The sequence below is a fragment of the Opisthocomus hoazin genome, chromosome 1, assembly GCF_030867145.1.
Source record: "Opisthocomus hoazin isolate bOpiHoa1 chromosome 1, bOpiHoa1.hap1, whole genome shotgun sequence".
In the NCBI taxonomy this organism is placed as follows: domain Eukaryota; kingdom Metazoa; phylum Chordata; class Aves; order Opisthocomiformes; family Opisthocomidae; genus Opisthocomus; species Opisthocomus hoazin.
Genome location: NC_134414.1, coordinates 100,790,189 through 100,817,342, shown reverse-complemented (window position 1 = coordinate 100,817,342; position 27,154 = coordinate 100,790,189). Strand labels below are relative to the sequence as shown.

The 27,154-nt window shown below is 36.8% G+C and overlaps 1 protein-coding gene across 1 annotated transcript in view; it reads right to left on the bottom strand.

The window, feature by feature from the left end:
• Positions 1-2,486: 2,486 nt before the first annotated feature.
• USP9X (ubiquitin specific peptidase 9 X-linked) overlaps positions 2,487-27,154 on the bottom strand; it is a 106,311-nt gene continuing 81,643 nt past the window's right edge. The window contains exons 30-45 of the mRNA XM_075430749.1: positions 26,230-26,452; positions 23,798-24,018; positions 23,249-23,439; positions 22,635-22,808; positions 20,308-20,449; positions 19,380-20,130; positions 18,743-18,866; positions 17,230-17,455; positions 16,059-16,188; positions 12,625-12,810; positions 10,696-10,916; positions 9,534-9,622; positions 6,894-7,050; positions 6,270-6,482; positions 5,712-5,807; positions 2,487-4,251 (exon numbers count right to left, since the gene is read on the bottom strand). Coding sequence (XP_075286864.1) covers positions 4,117-4,251; positions 5,712-5,807; positions 6,270-6,482; positions 6,894-7,050; positions 9,534-9,622; positions 10,696-10,916; positions 12,625-12,810; positions 16,059-16,188; positions 17,230-17,455; positions 18,743-18,866; positions 19,380-20,130; positions 20,308-20,449; positions 22,635-22,808; positions 23,249-23,439; positions 23,798-24,018; positions 26,230-26,452 — 3,279 coding nt within the window. The 3' untranslated portion in view covers positions 2,487-4,116. The remainder of the gene's footprint in view (positions 4,252-5,711; positions 5,808-6,269; positions 6,483-6,893; positions 7,051-9,533; positions 9,623-10,695; positions 10,917-12,624; positions 12,811-16,058; positions 16,189-17,229; positions 17,456-18,742; positions 18,867-19,379; positions 20,131-20,307; positions 20,450-22,634; positions 22,809-23,248; positions 23,440-23,797; positions 24,019-26,229; positions 26,453-27,154) is intronic.

Sequence of the window (27,154 nt, the reverse complement as noted above, 5' to 3'; positions counted from 1 at the left end):
CTACCTCCAGACGCCACTTGCAAGGGGAATAGAAATCACGCAGGAGGACGTAGCTGGGGTTCTTTCACCTTCCTTTCTGTTTATTGTAGTACCGCTGCGCAGCATGCAGTGTTTACGAGACGGCTCCTACCTCTCCCCCAGAAAGCCTCATCTTGCCCTAGACAGAAGGCAGGTTTAGAGTGTATTCCCAAGACCTCATGGCTGTGGGAAAAGCGGTACCATGAACATGATGGAGAGCACAGAAGGTAAGACGACAGGGAGCCAAGATTACTGTTGTCCTGATTATGCTGTGCTGGAGCAGGGCCACGAATGGGAAACTCCCACACCTGCCCTAAGAAACACTAGGTCAGCATCAGCATCTCACCCTCCCAAAAATTAAGGTGTGTGTCTTTCACCACAGGGGTGAAATTGCTTTCAAGGTGGATTTGCAAGTGTGGACTAGCAAGGTTTAACTAAGATACTTAAACACTTCATGAGCTATTCTGCAAAATTCCTAACATGCCACTTCTTCCTCTAATTTATCTTTAATTTTCATTCAAAGTTAAATTCATTACATTGCAATTCTCACTGCAATGCCTAGTAACTGAAACACATGCCAACAGAAACATCGAGCCACTTTGCCTTGGCATAGTTTATCACCCTATTCATTTCCGGCAAGACTCCGAGGTAGACAAAATTTATTGAAACTAAAAATGCAGTCGATTGCTACAGCAGCCAATTTTTGCCCATTTTAGCTGTGGCAGAATGGCTAATCTCGTTCTCTCCTGGAACTTAGGAAATATATAGAAAGTTTTGGAACCGCTTTTTCACGTACGTATGCCGAAACACACAAGCTAGGCACAGCAAAGTGGCTGCGAAGGCATAACAGCGATTACCGTAACACAATTTTCTCATGTCGTCTAAAGTAAAGTTTCACTCTGAAAAAAATATGCAATGTCATTGTGGAATTCCATTTCTTTCTGGCTCAAATTCAGCAAGATACACTAGATTTAAAATCAGAGAACTTAACTTTTCAGAGCTGGTAGTTAGCAAGGAAAATAATCTGAAAAATTACAAGTCAAGCAGAGTCCTTTTCTGCTTGTGCGTTGCCACAAAATCAGGTTCTGCACGGCAAATACGCTTTGACTGTATTATATACATAGGTGTCCAACTTCGTGACCGAAACTATAGCACATGTACTGACACACAAATAGAAACTGAATTCCTTTTATATATGGCTGTACTGTTTTTTTAACACTAACAGTAGCAAGTGTTAAAAGCTTATTTTAGTCACTAAACAACCACAGTCCAAATGTACAAGAGGGAGAAATTCTGCATGGTAAGGTTATGGATGTGCCCCCCTAGGTCAAACTACACATTCACCACCACAGAACATCACCTACGGATTTTCAGTTTCTATGTAGCTGCTGTTACATTGTCAGGAACATGAGTAATTGTTCTACTATTTACTGGCTCATTTTATGGAAGACCAGATATTCCCTAGTAACTGTTCTAAACACAAACCGGAACCAAAATCAGCGATGGGGGAATTAAATCTTTAGGCACTTTGAGGACTACCATTTTAAAGTGTGCCATCAACAATGAGGTACTGTGTATGGCCTGAAAATGACCACTGCCAAAATGCTGTGACAGTAACATGCATACGAAACTTTTTGCTTGTACAACATTTGTTAAGTACAATTCAAAATTGTTTTGCCCAGAGTGAAGAAAACATTGCACCTTTACTGTAGCTATCTGTTCCAAAGCAGCAGCTGCAACAAACAGCACAGGCTATCCTTCTTCAAAGTCACAAAGATGCACAGAAGTTTAAATTTGCCGCCTGAACAACAACCGCCACTGCAGCCGCTCCCCATCCAGGGACAGGGGTCGGTACGACTGAAAAGAGTCACAGCCTTAGAGTGTCACAGGTTTGACCTGTCTCTACAATCATTGCACTATTAAAAGCAAACATGTTTGGCAAGGCTGAACTAGCACATTATATTTTACCTATATAGTAAAAAATACGTAATAATCCCCTCTGAGATAGCTTGTTTAACAATTACTGGTCCAAATAAATATGAACTACTTCAACTCGAGTACTCAGGGTAGAACTTTTGAGTTAAACCTCCAACTGGCGTTCCCAAATGTAAATGGGAAAACTTCACCCAACTTTACTAGGTCCAGGTAAAATGGTGTTACTAAAAAACTATGAAAAAATCTGAATTAACTTGAGCACTAGGGAAAAAACGGAAGCATAGAAGTGATCATCGCTACACAGCATATTCAAAAATCTTCTATGTCTCTTCGTTGTTATAGTAAATGCATAAGAATGCACTTGCGACCGAATTTTCCTTTGTTCATTTCAAAACTACAGACCTTTAATTTGACAAGCAGCTTTGTTTCTATCAACTCATTTGTAAAAAACACCATCAAGCTTGTGCTCGTTAAATATATATATGTATATATAAAAACATACAAAAAGTACAAGATAAATCACATTAAGAAACTTTTACAGTGTAATTGTCCTGATTATTTTATTCTTAAGGGCCAATTTTTTTTGTGCACAGAATCTCAATGTGACTGTTGTTCCAGAATTCAGCATAGTGCCACTGCACAGAATTTACCTTTCTGTGCAGTCCATTTAAAAAAAACCCCAAAAAACAACACACACCACAGGACAAAACAGTCTTCTTAAATCAAATTCTATTTGTGAATTCAGCAAAATAATTTCTATAAAATAAAACAGCAAAATATTTAAATAGTATAGGGTGGGCTGTATCTGTTTTGCAGGGGTATTTGGTTTTTAGACAGGTTCCAAAAAAATTACACACATTCAAGTTACCAATTTTCATTTAAATACAGTATTTACTGATGCGTTTCTTGAAGTCTTTAAACAAATGTTTATTCTGGAATAGAGATACCTCAGAATTGAATTTGACTAACCAGTAGTTTCTTTTATCATTAAACCCTGCTTCTAATGTTAAGATTTCCTGTATAATGGATAAAGAGCTAAGACAATTCTTGCTTTCAAGTAGAACTGTGAACGAGCAGAAAACCAGCAAGTTAACTTGGTGCAGTGGCACTCACAAGTACTGTGTGATTTTGTTGACTTCCTCTTCACTGGGATGCAGTAGAAGGAAAGTGTTAGAAGTTTATCTAATAAGCTCTACCAAAGAAACAAAACAAGCACACCAAATACAGTCTATTATGCTCCAGGCATCCTGGCATAGCAAATTTTTGCATATTTGTTTTAAATCTTGTAAATTCCTATTACTGAAAACTAAGTGTTCTTTATCCCACCCAGAGACAGAACTGTCAAACATCAGATGTGAGGAACATATGTGAAACTGAAAACCACTTGTTTGTCACATTTTCCCTCCCTATTTTATAGTCTAGGTGTAAGAAGAAAAAGTTCTGAGCAATACAGTTGTCACACTGGGACAACTGCTGTCACGGTTTTTTCCCCCCTCATTGGCTACACTAACTTGGTGTGAAGCCATGCTAAATGTTACAGCATAACTATAGCTTCAAAGTGATTAACCTAATACCAGAATGAAAAAGGCAATGAAAAAAGATCTAGAAACAATGTTACATCACCAATTTTCCACATCAACCAAATAATTAAAAGGTTACCAGCCATTACGTTGCTCATAGTAAAATCGACTCCAGTGGCAAAGAATTAACATGAAACTATTTTTGTGGTTGACATGGATAGGCTTTTTCATAAAGGAGTTGATCCGACTGCCGTGAGGCAGGCAACACTGGTTGCAGAGCGCAGCAGATATATCAAGAAATTATTTTTTTGTTTTTGTAGATCTGTGAGTCTCATCAAGACGAAAAAAAAATGTTTCTTGCTCAAGAATTAACAGTCAAACATTAATATACTATATACACCTTTGCCATTTACACATTAGCATCAGGCCATTTATTACAAAACACTATACACTTTCCACTGCAGGCGGGTTATATATTGACAGCAATTTTCTGCAGATAAGACAGTGAATAGACTCTCCACTCCATGTTGATTAGGAATAGTTTTTCTAGTTTTAAATATTAGCCAGACACAGAGAAAGGTTGGACTGTAAGGCCTGGGTGCACAGTCTTGATGGAGCAAGTTAATTGATTATGTGCATTTCACTAATCTTTCGTCTGAGGCGGGGAAACTTCTTCACTGCCTTCGTAGTTTTCTTGTGCTCGTTGGCCAGTTCGCTGAGGGTTATTCATATGATGTGCTGCCGGGCCTGTATATGGCTGTCCATGCACGTGGTTATTCTGCAACAAAGCACAAATATTTTAAAGGGACATTAAACTTGTGGGCTGCCTCCCGAGTAGTTGACTTGCTTTTCCCTTTTACGTTCAGACCACAGACAGGTAACCTCAAGCAAACTGAACTTCTCATGGAGTAGTATCTATATGAACAGACATCACAGTTGCTTTATTCTTCTGAATCACATCTTTCACTTACCTTTTTCATTTACACAGAAGGTAAACAACAAACCTTCAACTTGTGAAGATAAGAGGATTAGCTGAAATTGCAATCTCGGCTTTTGAATAACAACACAGTTACATGCAAAGCAAAAGCAGCAAGAAAGAAACAAAAAGGAGACGAAAAGAGGCTACCTATGTGCTACGGACATTAAACTGTGCATGTATTTTATCAAAAGATTCAACCAGCTTGAATTTTTTTCCTATGACAACAGAAAAAGCACACCTGTATTTATGCAGCATACTTTGATTTTTAAGAGGGAAAACTTTAATGTTACAGAATTGAATGAAATCCAGACCAGTAGTTTTCTGCAGATGCTCTGCCCCAATTTAAAAAGTTATACGCATATCTGGCAAATGAAAACATCTTACTACTCTACTGTTTTGCAAGGTTTAACCAACTGTGGAGAAACTAGGAATATGAGGATTGTGTGTGTTAGTGAGAAATGCCATCTCTTGCAAGAAAGTGAACACATCACACGGGTAACGGTGAGGTTACGGTATGTGTCTGAATTCAGAGCCCAGAAAGGAGTGGGAAAATCTGCATCACTTACCAACTGCTCTGCTGAGAACATCAAGTAAGGAAAGCAAGATGGAGGGAAAATGGGTTTGGGCAGGAAAGGAAATTAAATTAGCAGATTTGGAATACAGGAAATGAATGGGAACAAAAAATGGGGGATCTACTAATTTAGTCAATTCATAAAAAAACCTGGTTATGATTTCTTTCAGACCTGGCTTTCCACTGAAACATATTAACGAAGCAGTCATTTAACATATAAACAAATTTAGATTTTATATGTACTTAGGATTTAGAGATCAGTGCTCAAAGCATAAGTTACACACAACAAAACCATCTGCATTTTTCTGAAAGCCTTCCAATTACCCAAACTGAAATTCAGGCCTTAAGGCTTGATTTTGTATTTAAAAACAAGAAAGCAACTCACAAAATACTACTGATGTCAACAAATATGACAGAATCAAATTCAGTATGTACTAGACTGATGATATCTGTCCCCCGGCTCTTTCTACAGATGATTAATGCCCTGATCTGATAACATTAAAATTCTCTACTGAAACTCTGATGGTAAAACTGGTCCTGGCAAAACCGAGGCTTCTCTTTATTCCTCCAAGTGTGATATTTGACAATAACATGCTTCTGGCTAAATGTCTACAATTTAAGTTACCATAAATGCTAAAAAAAAGCTAACCTGGAACTCTGAATAAATGGTTCAACTCTGAGCTTTTACCTGTTGATACTGGGAACCAGGTGAATGGGGATACAGTGGGGCATCTTCAGGTGGAGAAGACTCATGTTCGTCTGGGGCATCGGGATCATCTGGTTCCTGAAGTTTGAAGAAACATTTAATTTACTTAGATAAAATGTATTATGATTCTTATATCCAGAACCAATCCTACATGCAAGTGATAGTTTCAGGCATGCCTGGAGAAGAATTCCACCCCACCGCATCACCCATAGCTTGTATTGTACTACACAAATTCCTACTATCAACGTATTATTGGAAAAATAGACCCATTCATAATCTACTTTAAATGGTCGATTTAAATTCTATACTGCTAATTCTTTAAGTGACAGATGCCTACAGAAACAGTAATAGAAATGTAAAAATGCATAGGAGTATGTAACTGAAGCCAACAAAAATAGAAATCCGTATTTATAAAATACTTCTAAAAAGCGTTATCTCTATAATGTCCGGAGACTGTTGCTAAGGTTAATTATTTACAGAAGTATTTCACTCATTTTTTTAGATTTTTTTTTTTAACCAGAAGTCAAATTGATTCTTTACCTCCTCTGGGCAGAGTTCACAAGCTTTTGCAAGAGTCATTCTAGCACTGTGTGATCTCTCTAGGAAGTAGCCATTTGATGTTTCATTGCTTTGTATTGGTGGAGACCAATTATTATAGGTGTACTGGGGATTGCCAGTGTACGGTCTACGCTCAAGCTCATCTCCAAGCCATTCTACTGCCCAGGTCCATTTTCTCTTCAAATCTCCATTGCTCTGCAGACAGAAAAATAACCATTTGGAATTATTTTCTCTGTTCTTTAAAATCAAAATATTTTTCTCTTCCTATACCATCAGCTATCAAAGAACAGACCACCAACACATACGCTGCTGTTTAAAAGACTCCCTGGAATACCCCGTTTTTGCACAAAGACAACTTCAAATTTGAAATGAAGACTGTGGATTTGCAGCTGCATCCCAGAATCACGAGTGCAAGTTTAACCAAACTGCTCTCAATCCCATCTACTGACCTTCTGATATAGGAACATTCAAATGAGTTGTACTTGGAAGTCATCATTTCATCAAGGCGATGATAGCTCAGTAATGGTAGTTTCGATTTTTTTTTTTTTTTTTTGGTATATACAGAACTGGGAAAAAAGCAGCAAGAAGCAGAACGAAAAGTATCACCTGAAGGATCTGGTAGGCTACAGGACAGTTGCTGAAGAGAGCTACCATGCACTTTATACACTGGTAAGCTCTTTTCTGATAATGATTCTTAGAGCGCTGAATGGTGTCAAATAGTCCATCCCTGTCATCCGGGATTCCCTTCAGTGCATTGTGAATCCTACAAAAACAAACCACCAATCAAAAAACCTTCAAGTGTTAGAGTTTTAGTATTTGAATTAAGGCTTCACTTTCAATGTAATTATAAAAGGGACAGCTCGTATTCCGACTTCTGGTTTTAGCGAGAGTTTTTTTTTTAAAACAGAAAACTAACTTGACACAGCACATACATAACTTTTGATTTTACCAAGTTTGGTAATATTTAAACTCTCTGAATGAGATATACAAAACATGTAAGTATGATTAATTTGAATCACAGCAATCAACTTTAACTGGTTAATTTTTATTACTTATTATTAAAATCAACTGCATTTACAAAATAGACCTGTTAACCCAATAGGTTCTTACAGAATTGGAAAAGTTAAACCCTCAACAGAATGGTTACCTAGGTCACAGTTATGCTTCTCAAAGATACACTCCTAGATGCAGTTCCTCTGAAGAGGACTGAATGGTACATATTTGTGCATGGGGATAAGGGACTTGGGCATTCCCTGGAACTAAGCCCACTTTCTGTGCCTTCTGCTCTCAAACAAGGGTAGAGGAATTAAATGCCACCCTGAAACTGCAAGAACTCACAATTGACATACTTTTGGCTTTGAAAAAAAAGTTAGAGTAGGGCATGGAACCTACACTGATGCCTTGCAGAGCTACACTCACTGCAGGAAAAGCAACTGCCCTCTTCCTCATAGCACTGGCAACAGTCAGTGAATAGACTCCAGGCAGCTGACAACCTAGGCTCCATCTGCAAAGTGACCACAAGCTTTACTTAATGGTACTTCTAACACTATCATCTCAAACTTCTCAAATCAAGAGAAATTTATGAGAGCAGGTCTGGTGCCAAAGGACAGCAGCAGCCATCTCACAGGACAAGAACACAAGGAGCACCCAAGGATGCACACTATCTAAGATCAGATGACGCTTGTTTTCTACAAGTGAGAAGATATTACCATTTGCTATGGACAGTTACATTATTTGGGTTGTTTTTTTTTTTGAAAGAGAAGACAAAGATCATTAAACTCTATGATTATCACCGCAAAACCAAGAACAGGACAGAGATAACGCTACTGCCAAAAGCGGCAGCAAGAAATCAAGAGGATGACTGCAGCTGGCCGCTTACTACCTCTCTGCTGAAGCCTAACACAATTCCAATGGACTCCAATGGTCCAGAGACTGCAATCTTGAATACAAAGCGATGTACATCTCCAAGTACAGTGAAAACCATACCTCAACATTCAACCTCCTTCACAACCCATTATTTCAAACATAGCACTATCCCAAACAACCACTTCCATGATTTCTCACCTGTGTTTCCACCCTAAAATACATTATTTTACTTCACATCTACTAAAGTATGTCCATTCTCCAGTGTTCCGTGGACTTCAACAAATACTTCCATAAGATGTCTTTATCAGGAAATACAAACTGCGTTACATATGCATTACATGTGCATATACATGCAAAACTGAAAAGCCTACGTATAAAGGGTACTCTCATCCCTTACACAAACTGTAATTCCTATGAAGAAAATGGAAGAAATCCCTCCAACTCAGACTTCAGGTTTTCGAGTGCAGTAAGCCAGACCACAACGTTCTCTTAGAGCACCTTCTAAAGTCAGGCTAGGCAACTGACAAAATCCTACAAGCGCAGCCTACAGGTCATGTACTTCAGTTCATTTCAACACCCTTGCTGCACATGGCAAGTGTGCGCTTACTCAAAGTATTTTAAATGTCATATGAGACATAGTTGCAAATGATTTAGTAGATCTGATACTACCTATATTCACTTATTATGAAACAGTGACATTTTGAAATATTGACAGGTGGCATGTTGATGATATTTATTTTGTGTTCCTCATCTACTACTATTTCTATATAAAAATTCTGAAAAATTAACTATTCTCTAAAATAGTCAGTATTTGTAATAATTACATTTGTTAATCTCAACTTTCGAAAGCCTCAATCTGTAGACATACAAAAATTAGGTTTGAAACTGAATGAAAATTTAATATATTGAAGTTAAAATTCTCTTGAAATGTGATCACATAGAGAATATTTACATAAAAAAATGCACTTTTCTCCCAGGTTGACACTTTATGCATATCTTGGTATCACTACTATGACTGACATGCTTCTTAGCAAGACCAGGCTGTCACTGCACCCTCTTGAATGAGATGTTTCTAAGAATCAAAGCACCTCACAGTAAATACCAATGAGTTTAGCCTAAATGGTACATTCTCTTGTATGTGAAAAATCTTGGGTTTGTAAGACTAAGCAGCAAATTTCTCAGTAGTTCAGTAAGGTTAAGGTGAAAAATTGTTGTCAGATCTCAAAAATTGAGATTGAAGTGGAAAAAACCCACTTTATTCCTGTATTTTGATTTAATATATATTTAAAACAAACCTCTTGAAAGGATTTGCAACAGAACCACAACAAGCTGTATAAAACATAATAATCTTGAATTATAAAAAGACAGGCAAATACTAACCTGTGAGTCTGCCAAGAGTCCTCAATTAATAGGATTTGCAGAAGCAGATCCAAATAAGGTCGAAGCTCATACGTATATGAATATGCAACCTTAAAAAGTAAAAATGCAGAGAATATAGGAAGCATTCCTTGAAGCATACGGATTACATGGTGCAATATAAGAACACAACTCATTTTAAAATGAAGTTTACTTGTAATTTCAAGATACAATGCATACTTTTTTTAAAATGTTGATTGTATCAGTGTTTTTGGGGGGTTGTGGTTTTACTGGGTTTTTGTTTTGATTGTGGGTTTTTTTTTTTTTAATATAGTACGTTTTGTAAAAGACAACATGTTTCCTCAGGAATTTCTAACACAACTGATCTGAAGCCCCAAGCACAAGCTGTTGAAGAAGCTACCTTACAAAACACCTTTAGAAATGCAAAATTACAAAATGGTGTTTTTCACTAATAGTTCTACTTTTAGACAGTACATTCAAAGGTTATTTTCAAAGGTTGTCCTAAAATGTAAAATACACGGCTAGCAAAATGTCAACAAAGTGATTTTTAGTATGAGTCTTTCCAGTGCCAAACAAAAGGACACAGAAAAATGTGATGCTTACATGGAAAAAAAAAAGGGCAAATATAAAGAAGAGCTAACAGAAGTCAAAAATTTTATGTGGACTGCAAAAGTGTGACTAACATTACAGAGATTATAAAGCAAAAACAAGACAGTCCCAAAGATTCTTTCCCAAGTCTGAGGTCAAGTACGTTCTGCAGACTTGTAAAATAGAACCTTACTAACCTACTCAAAATAAATACAAAGGAGATCTTTGGAAACGATTCTAACTTTCCACGCAACGTAAGAAGCTCTTTTATGGATAACAACAGAAAAGCTTCAGAAAACGCTCCTGCATTCACCTCACTTACTTCCCATCCTTAACATAGTGTTCCTAACTCATAAAAGGTCGATTGCTGTCCTAAACTCATAAAAGGACTTCTCATAGTATTCCAACATGATGTATAGACCTAAAACTGTAAATACTGACAGAGGATGCCATCTTAAGGAAACTTTATTTCTCAAGCATCTGTTCAGTATTTAATACAACATTCCTATATATAAATACAGAATCTTGCATCATACACATTCTTACCCCCATCTTTCTTCTAGCTTTCTATTTTTACCTGCCAAAGAAGTTCACTGAGGACAGTGGAAGAGAACTGAGGATTCTCCCAACAGCAGAAACGAAGCAATTTGATGGTCTCCTCAGAGTTGCTGCAATCTTCAATAATTTTCTTCACATAACTAGTTCTCACAAACAAAATGTCTGCTACGTTCTGCTGAAGTGCCATGATAGGTTGAGACAAATTAGGATCACCGTAAGGGTTGGCAAGTGGGGGATTACCTAGAATAAGCAGTTATTACAGATTAAAATGTACTGAAGTACTTTCAATGGAGACACAACAAAATATAAATTGGTGTAACTCACCAAAAAACAACAGATGGAGAAGAAACCCAAACCCTCCCCAACAGCTGATCTTCTTTGAAAACTACTATGGCATGAAATAACTAAATTTTCTCATTGCGAAGCTTGACACTTGCTGCCTGAGCGAGCTACTTCTGCCTCTCAGATAAGACTATGCAGTGACAAAGCAGAACAGCTGGAGACGTATTCATAATGCAAGCAGAGAAATTACTGAGAGTTTCCTCAGTGAAATCCTCTTATCTCCTGAATTTATCTGCTTCATGGCTTGTGTAACACAGCCCAAATCTATCGTTATTTCAGGACACAACGTCTAACTGACTTCACTAGGCAATGGGAAAGGGTTCAGAGGAGTATTTATGTCAGAACAGTCCCGTCAATCTCTAGAATGCAGAGAGAAGTAATATACTCTCAAAAGAATAAAAATTAATGTATCTTATTTAGCAAGTTTATTTTTATTTAAGGAAAGACTGCTTATTTGCTCCTGATGTTTCTAAATGTGGCAGTGTTTTGAGTTATTGTTTGCAGATGCCCAGAAGTCCAAGGGAGAACTTTTCTAGCTTAATAAGCTGAAGCAAAAAATAACTTTACTCTGCAAACAGTAATCATAATTAGTAGTCAGAGTAATGTTGATACAAAGTCATTTTTTTACTACAATATTGTGAATTAGAGCGAATATACAATTATTTTTCATAGGTAGAGTATCTTTTCAGTATAAGCTTCAAATAACGCATTGGAAACAAAACCACATCAAAATTGCCAAATGGTTCTGAAGCTTATTATAGCACAGTAAAATTTTCAGTTCATTAATCTTACTATAGCACATTATAGCCTATTGACTTTATAGTCTGACACATCAAGCTGTAATGAGTTTGCCATTAAATAGCTTCTCTACAGATTCCTAATTAGGTTTTCTAAAATATGCTTGATAGAACGTGTACATATATAGGCTATAAAGTCCAAGTAGCCCAATATTCTGTCACCATTTCTCAAAAATAACTGCAGTCTATTCAACTACTGGAGATACTAATGATTTATACTGTGGTTGACCAATTTCTAGCTGAATCTTTACATTTCATTACTTAAAGTGCTGGCTTCTGTCTGTTGTCTTGACTGCGAACAAGCACCAAATAATTTTCAACAGCTATCCATAGTAATGTAAGATCTCCTTACTGATAAGCAGTATTTAGCTATTTCAGAGCCTGCTACAGTGTTTTTCCTGTACAGATTACTTCTGTGCTGGTAACATGAAAATAATGCATTATTTTATTGCCTAGTCCGAATCAACAGATCTTTATGCTACTCTTTATAAAAAGAGCTTAAACTATTCTGAAATCATTATTACTTTGTAATGTACAAACTACTACTTTACTACTCAGCTGTCTTCCTGTATCTGTAAGGAGTAAGCCAAGAAGCACAAAATATAGAACTGATTTGTGTCTTGTTGTTTTTAGTATAGCAAATCAGTTTTGCTTACAGCAAAGAGATTTCTGTCTTTAAACAAAAGGAGTTCCTAAACATAAAAGGCAAAATTTTCCCAGCTAATCCATTTTACACACAATAGTTAAATACGCACAAAAGACATTTACTGCTATATTCAACTACTCTCAGGAAAACTTAGCCATTATACCATTGATAGAAGACTGCATCCGGGATGACACATTGCAACAACGGATCAGTTGTGACACAACAGTGTATAGTTTCCCCAGTTCAGCATACTGGTATTTAATTGGAGGACCTGGACCTTCATCCAGAGCCACAAGCATGAAGGTTGCAGGAACATTTAGTTTCAGAAGTTGTGTCTTCTCTGCTACACCTTTACAGGGGAAAAAAAAAATACATCTTGTTTCTGGCACTGACAATACTAATTTCTTTTTTTTTAAAAAAGAATAACTACTGTTTACATGATTTGTAAACTTTACATTTGCTGGATTTTATTATAACCACCATTTACGCTGAGGAAAAAAAAAATCAAATCAGTAAAGATGCACAAGAAAAATATGTTCAGCTGAAAAAATCACACTGAAGGAGAGTTGTAAATGACTACAATTTCTTAAAAGTGTTCGTTAGCACTTAACTTAACTGGCATCTGTGTTAATACCAAAGCCTCAGAGAAGTCTTTTGGACAAAGAATTAATCTTTTTATTGTGAGGCCCATGATACGATCAACATCTCCCACTGTGTATTTTGTTATTTTTCCATCATGTCCTAAATACATCAATTACAAATTTAAGACATTTCCAACTGTGCTGTACTATGCAGAAAGTGTAAGTAAGAGTGAAAAAAACCCCAAAAAACCAAAATGAGAAACCTCCAAAACCAAACAAAAAATCCAAACATACAGGTAGTTTCACTGCAAGAATACCTTGCACATACTACACAAGTACTTACCAGTACATTCAGTATGTCCCTTCTGATCTTCCATTCTGTTTCTCAATTTGGTTAAAAGTCATGACTTTTCATACATGTCCAGTTTTTGCTTATTCTGAGATACAACTGGACCTTACCTACCAGCTTTCTGATAAGAAGGAATCCAGATAGCACCTTATTGGAGTTCTTTTACCGTATCTTTCTGATTATGTTAGATAGTTACATCCTTTGTAGAACTGATCTCTTGCTTGCTTTGATGTGAACAATGTATTCTTTGATTTTTCAAAATGTCAGACAAGTTAATCTTTTTCACAGAACTTGGGGTGCTGCAGGAACAATGTATTGTGGCTTTTGCTGACTGAACACTCTAAATCCATGCAGAAGCCTTCAGTTAACAATAGTAAGACAAGCACAACTGCTTAATATTTCCATGTTTATCTTTGCAGGGTAGATTATGATAATGGTCAGATCCACAAATAAAAATTAGTTATGCTTTACCATCTGGCTTTCAAGCACTTTCCTAGTCAGAGGCTTCAACTGCACTGAGCTGACTATGAAAGGCTAGCAAAGAAGAAAAGATAACTTATAGCAGAAGAACTGCATCTTCCATCTCTCTTCTCTGTAATGACATTAAGTCCACTCTGATGGAACCCTGCCTGACAGAGAACACTTTGGTAGACAAAGTATATGAAAGCAACATACATTATAGGTGAAATTACATTAACACAATTGCCTACATTAATTTTACAGATAGGAAATTAAATTCCTTTAAAACTGTCTACCCATGTGAAAGAGCTTCCAGAACTATGTGCGTATGTGTGTCAATTCTATATGGAAATACCAAAATAACTCCATTTGGACTGATTCACTTGCTTAACACTTTAGCCACAAAGTAATCTAGCAGAAACTCCCATTTATAACTTGCCTGCACGAGCTGATAATGAGCAGTGGCTGAGCTGCTCAGTATTATGGGCATTTCCAGATCCAAGCAACTGGATGTCCTAGCTTCATACTATTTTACATAAAAGGATGAAAACATCTTGTATTGGAGTAAGAGGGAGAGTGCAATAGAATACCACTATGGAGTAATATCCCACCTTGTTTAGAACTTGCCGTAGAGAAAGATGCTTTGTCACTTAGGCTCCATATGTGAAAGAGAAATGGGCCCCCAATAGCAGACCCAAATAACCGGGAAAAGTAAGAATGCAGAGCTCCGTGACAATTCACTAGGTATGAACTTGTGACTACCCTCATCAACCTGAGACTGCAAAAGCAATCTTTTATTAATTTGACTTGCATTTTATTACTCTTAATTGCTTTACCTCAGGGCACATACATAGAGCACCAATGGCTTAACCCACCTGAGAAAGAGTTTATTCAATCAATCATCACTTGCTTTTCAGAATGCTGGCAATGTTAAGAGAAAGCATGACTACAGCTGTTCATCTGAATGTGAATAGGACTGACCTCAGTTTCACTGCAAAAATGATTTTTCTTTGGAATAGTTACCTCAGATACTATTAGAATTACATTTATTCTATTCTTAGTATACAGGCTAGTGAATTTCTATGTAAAGAACCTACATAATCCAGAATTTAATACAAGTTTTTGCATACTTCTATACTTATATCTATTTTCATAATGCTGGATACTATTAAGTTCCTGAAGAACAATGGGTGATGCTGGAAGTGCCACAGCCAATATTTCATGTCCATCACCACAAAAGCGATAATCACCTCATCTGAGTTCTATTATAGCATGTGTATAATCGGTCTTAAGTGCAAATACAGGTAGTCCTACCAGGCTTGCACTCAAAGATGCTAAAATTAAATACTCATTGCGATCATATTCAATCTCTAATTTAATCTTTCATTAGAAAATTTAGGACTCCAGCCTTTATGAAAAGAATCACTGTTTCAAGTCTGGGAGAACTTTACTTCAGTTTTCCTATACTGCAAAAACATTGGCTTTTCATGCCTGTATCTTGGAGGAACTACAATATCTGACAAATTTATAGTGGAAATTCCTGATTCTTGCACTCTTTTACCTCATATGATGTCTATGGTGAAAGCATTCTGGCAATCAATGATGTTTAAGAACATATACAGGTTAAGCTATTTCCTCAGCCTCCCAAAGAGTCTTACAAGAGAAGACAGATACAGAATCAGTGTTTTGCATTCATAGCTGTGAACTTCAAAGGTGAACTAAATAAATTCATATTGAAAGGGCACAGTTGGAATACAGACAAAGCATGACCATCTGTATTGACATTTCCATAAAGGAGAATCATGCATCTCTCTGGTTTTTTTCACTTGTATCTTCCTCAACTTCTTCAGGCTCAAACCAGTTAACAGCCTCACATGCTTCTTGGGTCTCATGACCTCCCTTGCAAATGAGCCCTGGAACAAAGCATCATCTCTTCTGCCATTTTTTCACCCTCACACCCTCTCAGAAGGACACAGTCGTCTTGCTCCAAGCTACTCAGGTTAATTTTCCAAGAATGGCAGGGAGACTAAAGCCCCAAACCCCAAAACAGAGGAACACAGATGCTCTAGAGAGCATTTATATGACATTTAATGACAAATCTGCCCAAGGCTGAAAAAATGGACTCTCCTGCTGCTACCTGTGTAACTGGATCACTAATAAAAATCAGTTTATTAGTGTTATTAGTAAAAGCATGTGTAATTTGCTTACCTAGATTGGCATACATCACAAACAGATTGAAATACTGCTGCAAATGGCGCCCATGTTCAGATACCTCCCTTCTCAGAAGATTTAGTACTGCTCTCAGTAAGTGATCACTTAGACTTAAATTATCATAAGCCTATAAAAAAAAGGTTTAATATTAGTGATTGAACCTGCCAAATCCTTATTTAGTTCATACTTTCTACTATGGCAGAATAGAATTACTTAAAAGGTATGGGATTCATACAATCTCCAAAATACTAGCAGCTGGTTAGCCTTCTGTATCTTACACAGACAATACAGGGACTAAGCCTCCCATCACTAAATACCACTTAAGTCCAAGAAATCATGAAATTATAAAAGCTTTTAATTGAGCTTCTCCAATAGCAGTTAGGCTTAAATACTCATAAAAAGCACATGCAGTTCCACTGTAAACTTCATAGACTGACAGCCAAACCACATCTACAGGTGTATTTTGATACCTCATGGAACAAAACACTGCAAAAGCATTACGTAGCTTTAACTTCATACAAATTCTTTTACTGGATACAGTAGTGAAAACATTGGGAAGGTAAGTGGAACAATACAAATAAAAAGTGTCTTCAGGTAGACATTAAAACATGACACAGCAAAGGTTGATCTTTTAGATTTTAATACAGTCCAAACCAAAACATTGTTATGACAAGTTTGTCAGTTCTAGGTGTATAAAATCAGGCAATTCACTGTCTACTCCTATGCAAAGCTACAATATTTGACAATTTCATTGTTGCAGGAGAGTGGTGAAGAAAACTTAAGGAACTCCTGCACATTTTTGTGTTTTTTATTTGGTTTTGCTTGGGTTTTTTGGGGGTTCATTTTGTTTGTTTAATTCTAAATGAAAAACAAGGGTTCACTCCCCTACATGTTATTATAAGGCACTATATTATTCTGCAGATTTCACACTCGCAAAGTTCTCACCACTCAGTCTTCACAGAGATTTACAAATGAGGGGAACTGAACCCCTCTGACAGCAACTCTCACATACACTGGTTGAGTTACGTCATGTTATGTAGTGCAAAATGGATTGTATCGCTTTCCTGTCAACACTGATGCATCTACTCCAGAATTTACTTTACATTAAACACTTATAACAAAGAAATAAGCATAAGTTTCAGAAGTTTTTCATTAGAAAATTAAATACCTGACTGGAAGGTCCAGGAGAGGCAAAAGGTGAAGGACATGGTCCATCTTGCAATGAAAAATGTGCAATAAATACTATAAGTTTTGCAAATGCACCCCTCACTTCTGCACTAGGGCATTCCAAAAGATACTCAGAGAAGCGGTTTGAAACATTAAAAAGGACGTTGTGTGCAAACCAAAAGCGTACATTCTTGCTGTGACGAAGAAGGATGCATAATGCATCATACCTGAAATAGAAGATGACACAACTGAGAGATTATGACCAAATGTAGACATTCACGTATTTTGGCAGATTTATTCTTTTACATAATACATATATTAAAGGTGATCCCAAAACATTTTTGCTGACAAAATGCTTACAATCAAATAAACTGTAGTTTGTATAGTGACACTCTGTTACTAGCAATCACGAATTAAAGATACTTCAATCAAAAAACAAACATGTAACCGTAGCATTTTACTACTGTCACCCATAAGAACTAAGACAGGATTACATTCCCCAACTCCCGAACTACTACTCAAAGCAGGTCCTAAATTGGCAGCCATCGTTCCCTCTGTATTGGAAGTGAGGGAGAGGGTGAGCAGCGGACAAGATGAGGTGGATTTCATGAGCTGTGTATAAGACAGGTAACTAAGTATGTAACCTACCAGGAATTTATATTCTCATTTAGATATCTAAGAAGAAAACCCAGAAAAACCCCACCACACCACCAAACAAACCCAAAGAGTAAAATATCTGTTCCAGAGACCGTCTTGTGTGACTCTGTACTCTCTCCTGCAGCAATATTTGAACTCCCCTTAATCTCTTAAAATAATAGGAGTTAACTTAGCTGTTCTGAAAGTTGCTATTGGAGAAAAACTTGAGGTACGTATTTGCCATGTACAATACAACTACTTACCGGGAGCTGGTAAACTACTGATTTTCTCTCTAGTTCTACCAGTAGTAAACCACACTCCTCTCCCCAACACAGACTAGCCTAGCTTAAAGACTAAAATGCTGTGGTGCTATGAGTAAGATTATACTGTTTGTTATACTACAACTGTGAATTACAGGCCCCGTCGCAATGTATGTAAAGGACTCTACCAACAGAGTCTAAAAGATACAAGTTTCAGCAACAGAATACAAATATAAGCTGCAAAAATGGGTTGAAAAGAGCTTTGTTTAGAATGACTCCAACCATGAATAAATCATTCTTGAAATACTAGTTTTGCGCTAGCAATAGATTCTACTCCTTCATTCTTTGTAAAAGCCAGACAAAAGGTAGATTTAAGTTCTGTTTGAAAATGAATTTTGAAGCTGTTCAGCTGAGCAGCTTATTTTAAGGATCTGTTTCTTCTCAGCATTTTCTGTTCAAAATTTCCCTCTTTTTCACATGCACCTTGACCACATATTTGGGGGAGAGGGGAAAATGAGATAGACCACTAACATCTTTTATTGTCCTACATATATAACTCAGATATTTTAACAAACATTAAACTTCCAAAACTATAATTGTTGTTAAAAGACAAGATACCAATCACTAGCAGGGCCACGGACTATTTTCTTTGTATGAAATCCTGTGGTGAAGAGAAATCTAGCAGCAAGCTGAATACTAATCATAGTTATTTCTTCTGCTTCAGGCAACAGATGATCTTGTCCTAAAGAAAAATAAAAATGCTTACATGCAGACAAAATAAAGGCAATTTACTTTCGATAATTTAACTTGTTCCAGATTACTATTTTGTCTGATGCATTCCAATTTCATCAAGAAATTGGATCAAAATAGGCTCTAGCTTCTCTAATGTACCATTTCGAAATGTAAGCTTGAAGACAGGTACCTGGAGGCTAACATATGTCTGAAACGTAGTATCTCACCTTCAAGAACTGTCTTCATCAGAACAGCGCAGAACCTTAAGTATTTTAACATGACTTAGTACATAAGCTGAATAAGAGCTGACAGTTTATCAAAGTATTTTTTGCTAAATATTCAGGCATGTTATTACCGATGAATAACTCAACAACCAATACTTAACTGCAGAAGTCCAGAAAGACAAGAGTACTCAAAGTGGAATGGACAAAATTTTCACTGACTAGACAGAGACTCTTGATCAAAGAAATCAAAATTCTTCTTGCAAGAAATTAATCTGTAATTATTGAACTAACATACTAACCTGGAGGAGGATTTAAGTAGACACTATTACAAGTAAGCAACTTCTTTATAAACTGGAAATATTCTAGGCTGTACTGCATACGATTATGCATGAACTGCACATTCTGCTTCCGTACACTTCGTTCAATGGCTGATGGCATTTTAATCTGATGGGGTTTAGTGGTGATAGCGAGTTCTGAAATATATTTTATTAGTTCATTGTCTTTGTCTATTGTGTCCATACGTTCATAAAAAAGAATATACGCATTCCACCACCTCTTCTGGCGTCTGTAGGACATACGCTTCATCATGTGATCAAATACTTCTCCCATGTATTCTCCACCAAAACACTGATTTTTCATTTCTTCATCATCATCCATTTTACACTCTGTCACATCTCCATCATCAAATTTATACCACCTATTTTTCTCACCATCTCCACCATTCCTCTGGATAATGTAAGAGTAATAATGTCCACCACTGGCCTGGCCACTGTGTACAAGTACACCAACAAGTCTGTATTTTGTGCTCCCAGAGTGTTCATTTTCAGACTGTTCATTTTGTATTATCTGATTTTCAGGATTTACATCGTCTCCTTCCAATTTAGCTACACCTGCCACCGTGTAAGGCTCCATGTCCAGCTCTCGTGGAAATTCAAAATAATCATTGAACTTGATTGCACATTCCCTTTCCCAGTCATAATCAAAACGTTTCAACTGGATTGCAAGAACTGGAGGCAACTTCTTGATCAACAAGCGTTTCACTGTATCAACCTAAAGAAGGACATGAACAGTTATCAGCTCTTAAGTTTCCATTCATATACTCTTACCAACAACTGAGTTCAGTAATAAAAGGATAACTTTTTTCCCCCCAAACATGAACCAAGACTGAACTTAGTATGGCTATAACATCACAGTTGCATACAAATTTAATATATAAGGAATCATTACCTTTTTGTTGCATTTTTCACAATGATATGCATTTGCACCTTCCAATAAATCTCCTTTGACATACTGTTCCAAAGAATCAAGAAGGTTTTGGTGATTTCTTATATCTACATTCAGAGTTGTGAAGGATTCCTCGCATTCATACCTACAAATGAACAGACAGATGTAAGAGAAAGGTAGAAATGTGTTCAACTTTTATGTTTTATGGGTGCTACACAGCACCTTACTGCGTTAAGTTTTATTCGGCATTTGATGCCAACTTCTGGCTAAAGGAGTTAAGCACTAAAAAACCCCAAAACACTGAACTCTTTATTGTAGTCTTCCTATAGTTACATTACAGTATTTGCACATTGCACTTTTTGATCTGCACTAACTACAGTTGTTTTATGAAGATCACAGAAATGACTTGTATGTCTCATGTTCACTGAAAAGATCATGGAAGTTGAGTCTTTTAGCACATCTTGTTTTTAAAGCAGTTAAAGTAGCGTGACAGACTCTCAGCTAACTTAAGCTTGAAGAGAAGCACAGATAGCAAAGTAGAGCACTTCTTCCTTTGCTGACCTTTACTGTCAGTACTTACTGATAAACACAAATATTGTATCATCTCAAAAGGCAACAGTTCAAAAAAAACACCCCACCTTCTTATTTTTCTATCTGAAAAAACCTGAATAGCTGTCTTCATAAAAATCACTTTGCATATTTATGACTGGCTTCGGCTTACTGTGTTGTGCTACACCCTCCAAAGAAATTCCTACCAACGAACCAGCAATGCTTGAGAGACAAGCAGTTACAACATCTTGGAAACTTTTTTTTTTTTTTTTTTAAAGATAAAGAAGTGGCGAACAAATCTTAAAAGCTGCATCTATCCCAACTTAGCTCTGCAGGGCTTGTTTCTCTGATATGCAATCAAGCATACAATGTTTCTTATAACAGTGAATAGATCAGTATTTAGAAACACTTCAACCAAAGCAGTAATATTCATTCATCTATTAAATAACTTGCAAATTCAGAAAGGCTGTTAATCTGTCATACCCCAATCCAATAGTTTGGTTTATCATCAGTTTTCTCCTCTCCAAACTACAATCAGTGTAAAATTTTGATTTAGAAGTACAATTATGCGAATCCAGTACAGTTACAAAAAGACAGGTAACACTTCATGATAGTACATAACATCAGGAATGAATGGTAACTCACGTTGCTTCACATCTGTATCTTCCATTTAAATACCCATTGCATATAAAATAAAATCAGTGCTTTCATTTTATCTTGCAATATTTCAACTTACTTCTGGTCACACACTTTATACCATGAAACTTAAGATGTTCCATTTGTAAGTTCTTCTAATTCACATGAGCTCAACTGAAGTTGAAAGATTACCACAATAAAATCAGTTTGTATCAGTGTATTTTAATTGCTAACTGAGGATAACAGTAAACGGTCAACTTTCACAATAAAGAGAATTTGCAATGGGCATGTGCAGAGAGATCTACATAATTTAAGAATCACTCATGATCTGAAAGATGCCGTGAACAGTAAGAAGCCCAGCTGCTAGAGATACAAAATTTAACACAATAATAACTGTTGAAAAAGAACAAGTCCACCATTAGGCCATCTGAATCTTGCACGCAGTTCTCATCAATCACCTCAAAAGTGATACAGAAGAAAAAGTCTAGACAAGTACAACTGTATGATGCCTAGCTCTGTTCCTTCACTAAGCATTTGTCATTGATCACCATCATGAAATAGTGGGCTACAGACTTTCAGTTTGATTTGGTATGGGTGTTTTTTTACTTACCCTATGTTAAGCAGAATTTCAGCAGTCACACTTTAAGTTAACTAAAAATACAGCAGTAATCTTAACAATAAGACAAAACTTTCTACATAATTTTCCTTAATTACAGCATACACAGAGGTATGAATGGAGTTTTACTCATGGGAATTAAAGATTCATACTTGGGTCAGCTCTATCCACATGCAATGGAAGACTAAAGACAGCAACAGCTGTTGGCTATGTCTTAAAATTTTCTACACTGCATTTGGTCCCAAAGTTGTTTTTGTTTTTAACATGAAAAAGCTGTATCTTCTCCTCCCCTGATCAATACACAATGTTTCACATACAATCTGCTAAGTAGAAGCAGTAATAAAGATTTTAAGGCACTTGAAGACAAATTAATGTTAAGGCTGTAGAAAAAACAAGATAGCAAATTCTATTAGCTTTAAAAAAAACAACCCAACACCACACAAAAACCACACTCTTGACTCTAGTCACTTTTCTAAGGATACAAACACAGGCTGATTTTCTGTAAGATGGGAAAATCTTAAACACTTACCGATGCGGGCATCCTTGACAAATCTTCTGATCAGCAAAGGACCCTCCTAAAACTTTACTTAACATTGCTGGATGGCCCAAAGCTTTTAAAGCTTCATCTAAACTGTCCACCAAGGAATTAAAAAATTCTAAAGCATCATGTTGTTCACGTAGATTTACAGGTTCACCCCAAAGTCTGAAAACAAAAGCACATTCTTATCAAATATTTTATGTTTTGTTCTCCAACAAGTTATTTTCTAAAAAAATATTATTCAAGCTATTAATCCCTCCTCCTTACTGGGAAAAACTACTGGTTTGTGACATAGTATACCAACTGTTACTCTGTCCCTGACACTTACTTACTGGAAAGTAAAACAAAGTTTTTGTGTATAACTTCATACTTAATTCAAAGTCTCAACATCAAGGTCAAGAACTGATAGAATTCAAAATAACCATCTTGCTGTAAACTTTGGTTTATTAACAGACTTGTAAAGAATGGTGAAAAGGCAGGATAACAGACACAATGCTGCACAAGTTCTGTTAATTTACATTTAACATCATTTCTTCTACTACGATTAGTTTTGTTGCATTTCAGTGGTCCGGTGAACAGACATAAATACTAAATTTTCTATTTACCTAAATTGTTTCCAAAACCCTCTTGGTACATAGTACTGTAGCCTGGAAGCTGCTAAATGACCAAAAATCACTTGAAGATGCCTCAGAACTCCAATATTGTACTCTTTTCTATCTTCTGTTTTACTCAGTGCTGGTTTGTCTTCATACTGGTGTGGATAACCAAACACATCATCACGCGGGTCAACATTGCTCTGAAAAGCAAAAGAAAATTTGTGCAATTAACTTTGATATGTAGCTATTTCATAGCCAGCTGTATCCCTTGTGTTTCATATTCTCTTCTGACGACAGAAATAGTGTCTTTGTATGCATTAACGGAGTTCTGGTGGCAGAAGTGGTATAAAGTGCTTTCAAGTACAAATCCATGAGGGGGAAGTCTGCAAACCTGACTACTTGGATCTCTTGAACTGCGCCTCTGGCAGCGAGCCTATTCAAATAAGAAATATGCTATTGTCCCCACTGCTAGCAGTGGAAAGCAAAGTATTGGTATAACCTTTTCATAAAAAAGAACTCTATTTTAAAGATAAGTAAGTTCTCTGTAATTAAATTTACCTCATTGTCCTGCTTTTCATCCCCAGACATGTCATCATCTACATCACTGCCTGTGCCTTCAATTGCAAGAATCCCATTCCTGATGGCTGGAATCATGTACAGCTGCTGAATGACAGAATTCATGTAACAAGTGGCACCAGCATTTTTCAGTCCTACAAATCCCTTTGGCGGTCGAGGCCCAACAGGTGGTAGATACTCCCATTCTGTAAGCGCTTCACAAGCTACAAGAAAATAGCAGAATGTGATTGGGAAACTATTTTGTTATAAAAGAATTAGACCATCAATGCAGTACAAAGGGCAATTGCATAAAATGAGTATTAGTCTGTATCACATTGCAGTTTAATAAAACACGTTCCACCAGCAAACTTTTATTGCTAAAATTAACACAACTTCTATGAATGATAACTATCTGTAATCTCAACATTATACTATTTTCCTCTATTGCATAACTAAAAAGGTGGCCAGGCAAATATTCAGTCTATTTGTGTATCAAACAGAAGTCTTCCTTCAATACCAGCAAATTTGTTAGCTCAAGAATTCAGCTGAAAGAAACCAGAAAATATAACCAATTTATAAGCCTTTCACAAATTTATAATCCTTTTAAAATGACAACATTTCACTTATGCCTCATTTTTGCTTGCCAAGATAGGGAACAGTTTTATATAATGCTATGTACATGATTTGTGATAGATTTTTTTTCTCCTGAGTCTTCTCCCTCAGACCTCTCACATCTCTTCAGAGTACATTCAGGATCATAGGTTTCCTATGTTAACCTGTTGTTCTGTGCTTTGAACACAAAAAATTCTGATGTAAAAGAAAATAAGAGAGCATGCGTGTTTACAAGCAAGCTTTACTTAGTATATGAAACACACCACACCCACAGTTCATACGTGTGTTATCTTTTCTGTCTGACATGCCATGGAGATCTGGCATCCTAAGGTGCTTATGAAATATTTCAGTGGAAGGAAATGCCATAAAAATCCTTTGAACTGTGAGGTAATAAGAAATACACTACTTCCTAATAGAAAAGGGTGAAGAAAAAAGGGCGGGGGGAGCGAGGGGGAACCATGAAGCTGCCCTTTTCATTTGTTCATTTGAGATGGAACCAAACAGGAAGAGACTGAAAAACCTCAATTGCCTCACTGACACCACCAACTGGGCAAGTAGCACTGCCATTGTGAGACGTAGTGGACAATTCCCACTATGGGATACTATTTCTAGTTGCTTATAGTTTTGCTAAATTCTACAAGTCTTAACATTCAGTTAAATCACAGAATGGTTTGGGTTCAAGGGACCTTTAAAGAAGGTAGTCCAAACCCCTGTCATGGGCAGGGACACCTTCCACTAGACCAGGTTGCTCAAAGCCCCATCCAACCTGGCCTTGAACACTTCCAACAATGGGACATCTACCACCTCTCTGGGCAACCTGTTCCAGTGCCTCATCACCCTTATCGTAAAGAATTTCTTCCATATGTCCAGTCTAAATCTACGCTTTTTCATTTTAAAATCATTGCCCCTTGTCCTGTCACTACAGGCCCTGGTAAAAAGTCTCTCTCCATCTTTCTTATAAACCCCCTTGAAGTACTGAAAGGCTGCAGTAAAATCTCCCTGGAGACCTATTCTCCAGGCTGAACAGCACCAACTCTCTCAGTCTTTCTTCCCATACAAGCTTGGGTTTCCTTGGTTTGGGGTTTTTTCCTTCCTTGTTAATATTACAGCCAAAATGGTTTAGTTACCCCATTTAGGGCTGCAGAAAATACGCTCCTTTGTTTGCTTTTAAGAAAGTCTTACATGCTTTTATTGATAACAAAATCTGTGTTGTGTGATCCTTTTGCCATCCTTGTGACAATTAGCCCAAGTTTGACTAGTGCCTTCTGAAACACTAACATTTTAAAGTCTTTGTACATACTGCAATTCCTGTAATCTTTCTCCAGCGAGAAGAACAAAGTTCTTTAAGTGCAGAGCTGTGCGTGTGTGTGTGTGGATAACGATGACCAGTTAAGTAAGCAACAAAGAGACTAAAACTAAGCCAAAGACACCTGATGAGGTTCTGGGCTTGGTTAGGCAGAGCCTGAAATGATGAGACAAATGCAGAAGACAGACAGAATGAGATTCCTGGGAACTAGTAGGGACACAGGGGAGGAGCCAGAGATCAGGGTAGGAAGGGTCAGAAAGTGACTGGGGCTGGAACTTGGATGCAATCACGTAATGCAAGTCAGTACATTTACTGCATAAAAAAGAACAAAGAGAGGCTACACTGACAAACTTTTCTAGATTTTGACAGCCTCATTTTGCAACATCAAAACCAGCCACAAACAAACCACAAAGTAAAAAACTCAGCATCTAGTTCAGTTGACTATAAATATAAACAAAATCTATACATAATATGTACATTAATAAGTAGGGAATAGATAATTTAAAATGTTACATACTTGTGATTGCTGTACCTATGTAATACATTTCAGTCAAGGTGTCTACTATCTGTTTGAGATTTCGGACACATCCAACTGCTAGTGCAACTAGTAGCTCAAAGCCAGCATTAATAGTAGCTGGTGAACTACAGACTGGTATGGCCTGCTCAGCAGGCAATTCTCCATTTCTCATGTATTGTAGATAAACATTGGATGCTGGAAAGATGAAATCATCTATCAACTCCTGAAAAAAAAAAAAAAAGGAAAACAGATCACCAATTACCATAGAAATGCACACTATTTTATAACAGAATAAGAGTTATTACATAAACAAATGTTTGAGCACCATAGGAGTAGTTAAAAAAACCCCAGGAGCTAAAATTGAGACCAACATCCTGAGAAACTTTTAAATTTAGAACTGAATTAACTCTATTCTAAAGTAGTTCCCTGGGAACCCACTCCCACCGCAAGTTAAAAATAAATCTGTATTATTCTTGATTGGTAAAAATTTCCTTTTACCAAACCAGTATTACCTACAAAGCTATTTATCAATTAGCATTCAAAAAACCAGCATTGCTGCTGTACAGTATCAGAGGCACAAAGAAAACACGTCTGATTAAAGAGACGCTCAGATGTCACGCATTTGTTCAAACCTGCCATAAACATTAATAGCACTAATTAAGAATATGTGCAGAAAAGACAATACAGGGGTAATGAAAGAAAGCAGTCCTGTATGGGACTATCCTGTATCTAGCTCACTACCCTTGTGTGATGTTTGTCAAGGCTTGGAGTAACAGCTCATGAGGTTGCAACGACTCCATATGCAGTGGTTCTGAAGAATGAGAATGTTAAGCACCCTCATGAGGGAAATGTATAACTGTTTTAAAAAATTATTCGTAAAGGAAACATTAAACTCCAGTTAGAAGTCCTTGTCAAACAGCTAAAT